This window comes from Achroia grisella, unplaced genomic scaffold (genome assembly GCF_030625045.1).
Source record: "Achroia grisella isolate CSIRO2021 unplaced genomic scaffold, CSIRO_AGI_Agris_v1 utg544, whole genome shotgun sequence".
NCBI lineage: Eukaryota > Metazoa > Arthropoda > Insecta > Lepidoptera > Pyralidae > Achroia > Achroia grisella.
In genome coordinates, this window is record NW_026712929.1 from 2408579 (window position 1) to 2417848 (window position 9270).

General features: G+C 31.6%; 1 protein-coding gene across 4 annotated transcripts in view; it reads left to right on the forward strand.

Annotated features, from left to right (window-relative positions):
- LOC131847983 (homeobox protein abdominal-A homolog) overlaps positions 1–7453 on the forward strand; it is a 51465-nt gene extending 44012 nt beyond the window's left edge. For all 4 annotated transcript variants that reach the window (XM_059197713.1, XM_059197714.1, XM_059197715.1 and 1 more), the window contains exon 3: positions 5288–7453. In XM_059197713.1, the coding sequence (XP_059053696.1) occupies positions 5288–5685 (398 nt within the window). In that variant the 3' untranslated portion in view covers positions 5686–7453. The remainder of the gene's footprint in view (positions 1–5287) is intronic.
- Positions 7454–9270: the final 1817 nt, after the last annotated feature.

A 9270-nucleotide genomic window follows, 5' to 3' on the forward strand; every position in this document is an offset into this window, starting at 1 on the left:
TATTTTTTGTTTTTAACAGTGAAACTAAAAAATAATACTTAAATCTGTTACCTACCTATAAAAATAACATAACAACGAGTAGTTTTTTAAATCAGATGCAATAGAGGTACCTATATCTATAGGAAATGTAGGTAAATGAATCCAAGAATCCCCAATTTTCTATTAATATTCATTGACATAGAAATTAAGATTATTGTAGGGTCTACTATTGATTTACTATATTGATTTTACACAAAAGTATCTAATATAACGGAGTACGTTAAGTATAGTTACCTTTAATGAAACAATGTGTAGGTAGGTATTTATAATAGAATGAATGATTTTTTTTAAATTATTTATCATTAATATCAGTCTTAAATTCCGTTTCCATTAAAATCATAAGGGTATCCTTTATTTGAATGCGTAAAAACAAAGTGACAGAATTGGGTTTTCGAATTTCGAACGTGAAACTATTTTAAGATGGCGTCTCGAGTACGCACCCGTATTTTATGTTGATTCGCAAGTTATGAGCCAATAAACTTCGGTGTCGCACACACTCCACAACAGTCCTACTAGATCTTGATGTCCATTTAATTGATATAAGTACAATAATAAATCAATCGTTCTTTTAAAGTAGGTACAGTTCATTATTTCTCGCAAATTTGACCTAAACAAACCAAAGAAAGTAAGTGTAGGTATAGTGACTAGGTAGGTACATGAAAAATGTTTTAATAATGCCAATGTTACATAGGTAGATACTGAGATATAGTAGATACATATACCTACTTATCTACAAAGTCCAATAATTTATCTAAGAATGAAAATAAAAAATAGTAATATGTAGGTAGGTAACTGGTTACCTACAGATCTAGCGACCCTTGTCTACTCTTTTCATAAATAACATTCTTACCCAAAAAACGGTATAATTCATACACCGGCCCTTAATATTCTCCCGCGGGCAAGTATTAATCAAATTCTACTTAAAACTGGTTTCCACAAAGGCGAGCAGGTTTATACAAAGTTAAATAAAATATAAGCAGCGGCATTCCGTGAGATTTATTTCGGAGAAAAAAGGGAGGCAAGGTAAGAGCCAGGTCTTGTCGCAGTATGTTTATAGTCGGCCGATGTCGGCTCACGATGTACGGCACTAATTAATGCTATGCCGTCACCCTCTACGATATATTGCGACTGTAGCGGCTTTTCAACTTCAGTTTTATTTTTCTAATGCTTGCCCTGTGTCGATCCACTTAGAGTGACTTATTTAAGCTAAAGATTAAAATAAACTTTGTTATGTTTTGTTTTTTTTTTAATTCAATACACATATAATAACAGAACACATAATGTATTTACTTATTATGTAGCTGCTTTCGAGATAGCTATAACCTATACCTTAGTTAGTTATATAGGTATGTATGTTTGAAATCAATTGTAACAGTTTTTGTATAAAGTCGTCTATATCTCAGCATGGATAATAACAACGCATGGATCATACCATATAATTTACATAGTGGTGTTTATTACCACTTACCATCATGTAGGCTGTTCGTTTATTCGCCATTCTAGTTACATAGGTAAACTATGTTTATATATATAACCTACTCCGTAAAACTACAAATGAAAATAAATATAAATAGGTACTACTTATTTTATATTTATTTGAAAAATATCTCTTCTTAATTAAGTAGATAAATAAATGGTTAGTGTCCTTATTAATCAGATTCTTATCAGAGCATGGGAAACGTAGCCGTTCCTATTTAAAAAAGGAGCAGTACAGGTACACAATATAACGAAATCTCTTCGCGACTACAATACTGCAGAGAATAATGGAAGCCAGCTGACGGGAGGTGCTTTAACGTTCGTTGTCATGGAGACGGTGCGAAGGGTGGCCAACCTGCCTCGCTAACATATTACTGTACCCAACAAAAAACGGATAACCTCGCCCCATGTGACACGGATTTTAGACTGTACCCTATAAACCAGAAGGATCTCTTTCACGCATCATCAAACACTACTTACGACCTTTCTCTTTAATGACATTATTGGGATGCGTGTATTGTGTTTCGGGTTCCATCTTTGCTTTTTAAAATTAGAATAGATGTATCTATCTCTTTTATACGCGCTTCGACTACTATTCTTTCTGCTCTAACCGCACTTGTGTAATTATTCCATTCTCTATTTATGACATTTTAAACAGTTTTTAAGTTTTTGTTGAAATAAGCATGGACCGTAAATGTTATTACGGCCGTAAAAAGGTAGTTAATGTAATTTATTGCTCATGTAAATGTGCTATTGGACTTTTGGGCGAGTCATGTGATTTATTGGTTGCATTTTTTCGTAATTTATATTAAAATATTATTTGGGTTTATATTCCATGTTCACTTCATTATGGTGTTCAGTAAATAATATTTTCTAAATATAAATACTCTCATACATCAATATACATATAACTAGATTATTTTTATATTCTAACTTAAACTTAACTTAAATTCTAGGTAACTTATTTACTTAAATCATGTTATATGTTACGATAATTTACATTTCTACTACCTACACCTGATAACGATCAAATTATAGACGAAACTGTAAATAGATTATCTGATAAAGTGCCCTTATCGACAGTAGGAATCGATTCGAATATATTCTAATTAATTTGAATAGTTATTATCAAATGAAGATCTCACAAATTCTCGATCTTATCGTCTCCTAAAACGAGAACGTTCTAATTATTACCACCTTGTGTACACAGTTAATAGTTTAACTTCCATCTCATATCATAGCTACCCACCAAATGCTTTTAGGAGAGCAGCCATAGAGGTTGGGATATAGTAGTAAATAATAGTTACCTAATAAATTATACCCATAGGTTTAGGTAACTTTAATTCCTTGTTTGTAATTAGCACATCATATAGCAACTGTAATTATAGTTACGTTATATTCGAAATTATATTAGTAATTAATATCTACGGAAATGTGATTGCATTCAGTGAATGTGTATATAACGATAATACTGCTGTTCAGCAAGGAGCGAAGATATATCTACTGTATTTTTCTCGCAGTGGCTGCCTTATATATCACATAAGTACCTACTTCTAGGTATACAAAACTTGAAAATGTATATTTTTTAAGACTAAAGCTATCGTGGAACTGTTATTACGATTAACACTAACTTTTTTTATAATATACCTACAAGATGTCTACTTAGTACTTACAACCTTATTGTAATAGATCTTAGTAGGTGAAAATGAAATAGTAGGTACTTTTGTCAGACCTAACGGTGTACGCTAGTGGACCAGCTTCGGTTAGGTATTAAACATGATTAACAACGATGAAAAAAATTTTAATGGTGTCTACAACAACGACTTTTACACCTAAATAACTCAGATGTTATTGTTACAGACGTACAAATGATATTCTCATAAAAGTAAAAAAAACACCATTAAGTATTTGTAACCTATGTTTAATTGCATTAACTTGTTTATTACAAGTGTAATGTAAATCTATTTTTGAAAATCTTACAATCGGTAAATTTGCGCACCAACAAAAATAAATTAGCAATTAATTTTAAATTATAAAATATTCTGTAGTATATCATACTAATTGTCTTTATTTATAATAAACATTAATTTTTAACTGTTACTTCTGCTCGGTACTTTTATGACTTTGCCGACAAAATAAATAAATCATCTTTATAGCATCTAACGTAATAAAAATTGCCTAAACTTATATAAATATGGGTTTTCAATAACTTTAAATATCCATAACAGTTTATAAAATGAACAAATAAATATATATGTATTGGAAAAATAAATAAATATTTCTAGGTAGTACCTAAGTGGCATTATACCTCAACTATGGATATTGTCGTGAATGCAACACTTGATTTGTCTATATATCGTTAGAAAACTTAATCTCATCCCCCTTAGTCTGTTCTCTACATTTTTCAACCCAGAGTAGGTACTTAGTTTAAATAAACGCAATTTTTTCTATCAGCTTGATGCTATCTCAAGATTGTGAAGCTTTATGAATCGATAGTAAGTTACCAGTGAGTTAGAATGCAAATTTCATTAATTAAAAAACCCTAGAATTCGAAATATAGTAGGTATATGGTAGGTAATACAAATTGTGTGTAAAACGTGTTTCTATAAGAATATTGTCATGTAATTGTATTCTTTGTGTTGACATTAAATTTAAAACGTAGGTAAGAATGATGAATGAAGTAATAATGTGGTTAGTACTAAATCTAATGGAATTTGACAATTAGTATTAAAATAATCCATTAGCCGTATCTATACATTTTGAATACGACAAGGTACTTAGTTTAGGTCGGCCTACACTACATGGTCAAACATTCCGAGACTCGCCGTTGGTCCACTATCAACTTTATACAGATGGGACGACTATTTATCTTACCTTATTTATTGGCTGCCTCAAAAACCTGTTTGAAACTCGATCGGAGGTAAATAACTATGTATGTCGGCCTTTTAAACATATCTGGGGTGTACGTGAGAAATACGGTAATTAAACTTACAGTTAATAAACTAACCGTAAGATTTAACGTTAAGGTTTTCGGCAAGCAAGCTTCGTCGCTTGCTATCGAATATGTTTATCGTGGGTAAAGGGTAAACTTTCACAAATTCTAAGAAAATTACTTCACAGGGACAACATAAAGGAGACACCTTACAAAGCATTAGAAAGTTGCGCAACCCTTTACGCATCCCTGATTTTTTATAGTGATTTCTTATAAAACGTACACTATTGTTCGCGGACCGTTTGCTTCTAACCCTTTCTGTTACTTTTTTGCTATGCAGAGATTGTTTTTATTTTTATTTGTTATATTGATTATTTGTTTTATTAGAAGTCTACCAATATGGTATCTAGTATTTATTTTTCTCAACTATTAGTGCCACATTTCTTTTGAGCTCTTAAAATCTGGCAATTAATCTACTTTGAGGTTGGTCTCAGTAGCGGCTAACTCTAAAATTAACTTTAGTGTTGTAATAAAATATTAATGAGCCATTAAAATCTAAGATGGTATAAAAGTGAAATTTAATGATCGCGCTCGGAAGCCTTCGCACTGCGAATCCAACTGCGACTTGCATGTCTGTTGATATATGTGGTAATAAATCGATTTTAAGTTCCTATAACATAACTGTAAACTACACATAATTAATTGTGACAGGATTTTACAGAAACAACTTTTATTGTCATCAGTACGGTCTTCATCTACTTTAAATATCGTGATACATTCTCTTTTTATCGGAAATCTTTATTGAATTTGACTATAAATCTTAATTTCTTTTGTTTCCAGGGCCAAATGGATGTCCACGAAGGCGGGGGCGACAGACCTACACGAGGTTCCAAACGTTAGAGCTAGAAAAGGAATTCCATTTCAATCACTACCTGACACGCCGGCGCAGGATAGAGATTGCACACGCACTCTGTCTTACAGAGCGGCAGATAAAGATATGGTTTCAAAATCGACGCATGAAATTAAAGAAGGAATTACGCGCCGTGAAAGAGATAAACGAACAGGCCCGCAGGGAGAGGGAGGAGCAAGATAGAATGAAGCAGCAACAGCAAGAGAAACAGGCGAAGCTTGAAGGACAACATCACGGGCATCACGTCACCCACCACCACGACCCCATGAAGATGCCTATCGACAAGGGCTCTAACGACCTCCTCAAAGTGAATAAAGTCCCGACGTAAGGTGCCCGTAGCATCGCATAGGAAATCTTGACTGATCTTGTATCATATAGTGTGAAAACATGAATGGAAGTGTTGCGTCCATATGGACCTGCGGGCAACGTTTAGTCGTTTCGTATCCACTAGTTTTATGTTTTGCGGCTGATTATTAGAAGTGTCGTCTCGTTGTGGAGGCGTTCCGTGACTCTATTATAATTAATGTTCCTTTAGTGCGGAGGACTTGCCTACGTGTCGTTCGCTGGGTGGACAGGCTGGTGATGTGCTTTAAGCATTTATTTTGTTGCCATAACCACACCTTGTATTGCAATAATATTTTACTAAAATTTACAAAAAAACTTTAGATTTGCTCTAAGATTTACATAGAAGCCCGAGTGAACTTCGGTATTGTTAGTTAAGATTTTAAATCTGTGAATCTCATAGTATTTATTGCTACCACTTACTCTAATCCATTATGTTATATTTTTATTATTAGATATTATATTATGTACATTTTGATGTATATTTTATTATTTGTCCACTTTTAGTGGACTGGTTATGTTTTATCGGTCACATTTTTTTATGATTGTGAAATTTGTTGTATTTTATCAGTTGATTTCGAAAAAAGAGTTACTTTTCTTTTGACCAGTTTGTGATTCATTTCCGTAGTAAAATTAAGTCCGTAAATTGTTGTATCATTTGAGCTTTTAATTTTGATAGTAATAATAATGGACAAATATTAATTATTATTATCTACATAGCTAATTCCGTAAGAACTTAAAGTGTATATTTATAACAAAATACGTATGGAAGTACAATTGCAAATAGGTCGTCGTAACGTTTGTTGTGTTTTATATTTTCGGTGTACCAGAATGAATAATATTGATATTAAGCGGTATTTTTTGATAATTATAATTGAAGAATACCATGTCCAATCGAAATAGAACATGAACAAATGGAACAAAATAAGAAAAATGGATAGGAACCGCATGCGTACGGTACGCTGTCCTCGTATCCCGAGTCATCTGATGTTCAAAATTATATACGTAACGATGATACATATAATAAATTACAATAATGTGACTAACTATAAATTTTACACGTAATATTAAAGTTGAGTAGTATAAGTGTATTATACATAGATATATAGGTTCGACTTTGTATGGAGTATTTGCTAAGAACATTAATAGGTAGATACATAACTTGCTAAGTTAGAATAAACAGTGGTCACAAGCTTTTTAGTCACATTTTCGTGTACGCCACTATTCTTGTATTTTCTGTTTATTTACAGGCAGACTTTATTACTTTTAGAACAGCATGGCTGTATTTTTACTAAGCTCATAGAAATTTATCGGCTGAGTAAGTGACGCGCATACCAACTGCCTATAAAGTCAATTTTTAGTGAAGCTAGAAGATGTTTATTTAGTGAAATGTCCTACTATCCTTTCAAGTATAAGTAAATAACTTGATTATGATCACATATAGATACACTTTCGTTCGCTTTCGATTTCGATTGTGCCAAAATATGATATGTAGCATTTACTATAACTACCGATATGTTTCTACCGCGTCCATTAATTCGTTATAGGTTTTCTTTTTACTCGAATACGTAATATCTGAACAAAATTAGTAATTAAAAATTAGTCTTGATAGTCACCATTATACGTAAATTAATGTCAGGGTAGATTTAAAAGATAAAATAAAAGATATCTGTATTAAAATTGGAAATCTTCGCTTAATTTTGATAAATCACCTCTAAATATCTGTCCACTGTGTTATTCATAAAATATAGAAATCAATGTCGTGATATCATTAGCGGAGGTTTAAGTCGTCGGTAGATATAAGTTGTTCATGAAACATGAATCGTTCTTCCCATATTCATCATTTATTTAAACATCAATCTACATTTCTTTACATCAACACAAGGATAATGTTGGTACCTACTCGTAAATATAAATCGTAATATATAAGAGACACTTAATCTAATAAATTAAAATCCGTATTAAGAAAAACAAGCAATGGTGCAGTAATTGAACGATTCCGTATTTCCTTTAGGCATGAACAAACAAATAGGTACAATACTTAGTAAATATTTGACATAAACAGTACGATTTCTGTTGTTAATTTCATCGCATTGTCGACATCTCATAAAAATATAATATTTACATTCATTAAAACCTAATAATATTTACTGCAGAGTAAGGTTGTCGTTAGTAATAAAATTTTATCCCATCTTATTTTAAAATATCGAGAATCAAAATCGAACAAAATGTACTTAAGTAACTTTGGTATAAGTAGGCTTTATAAATTTTAATGCATAGTTATAATAACGTAGAAACTTGTCATAAAAATATAAACGTATGAATCCGATCGTTAGTGTTTGAAAAAAATTAACGCTTCTAAAATTTTTGATATCATTTGTGATTACTATAAGCAAAGACCTAATTTAATCTGAATGCATTGGATCATTCCAATCGGGGACGTGCACAAAACGCATTGAAACAAAAAATAAACACAATTTGTGTATACGAATTTTATTGTTATTTGTGCATTTGTACACTTTGTTTTAATAATCATGTTATTCCTTTAATTATTTGCTTATAAACGAACATTGTTTTTATGGGAACGTGCAAATTAGAAACCAGTGGTTTTCAAGGCTGTAAATCGGTAGCGTCGGCTTAATCTACTATTAAGTTTGACCCAACAATAGCTAAACTTATAACATAGTATTGATACTTGTGCATGAGGCGTCCATTGATTTACGACAGGTTCTCTTTATTGTTTCTGCCTCGTAAAGAACTGTAATTCATGTGAAACAATGAGCAATTTGCTAAATAGATTATATACGTCCTCCATCCGTAATGCTGTCTTGCCATATTGCTAGTATTTTTGTAGACTGGAGAGGTATACATATCTATATTATCGAATGTATATCTCAGTATTTTTACGAATTGTATACCTTTGTTATGCAAGTAGATGATAAGCAAAATTACAACTTCACTGCGAATATATCGCACTTGCAAACAATGCGCTCTATTCTTTATAGGTACTGACCAGTATGTAGCTAGCTAACCCTAGCTAGTACGAGTGTAACGTTATGCATACTTGCCTAAATTTACTTGCTTGACGAAGCGACTTTATTAATTCCTCTATTTCTTTAACATTCTTTCTAGTTTTATCTGAAATTATCATCTCATTTAACTTGTTTATTATTTCTATTAAGTTTAATCTCATTGTTGCGTTGTAAAGTTACTACATTTTAACATGTTAACAGTGACAGGACTTCCGTTCTTTTAGTTCAAATTAATCTATCAATTTTGTCTTAATATAAATGTAGCTATGTATTTATGTAACTATATTTATATTTTTTAATATAGAAATTAAAAACGTCTTAAAATAAGTAACTGTAAATAGTCGTGAAAGTTTTATGTGGCGCATTATTTTTTGTTTATATACTTTTGTTTATGTTATATATTTATGTAATTGAGATTTGTGTCGTAAATACTTGACCACAAGTTGATATCCTAAAATTAAATGTATATAAGGTAGCATATACCTACATATATGTCTAGATAAAGAGAGGTACCTAAATAGTTTCAAACTGCCTTATTG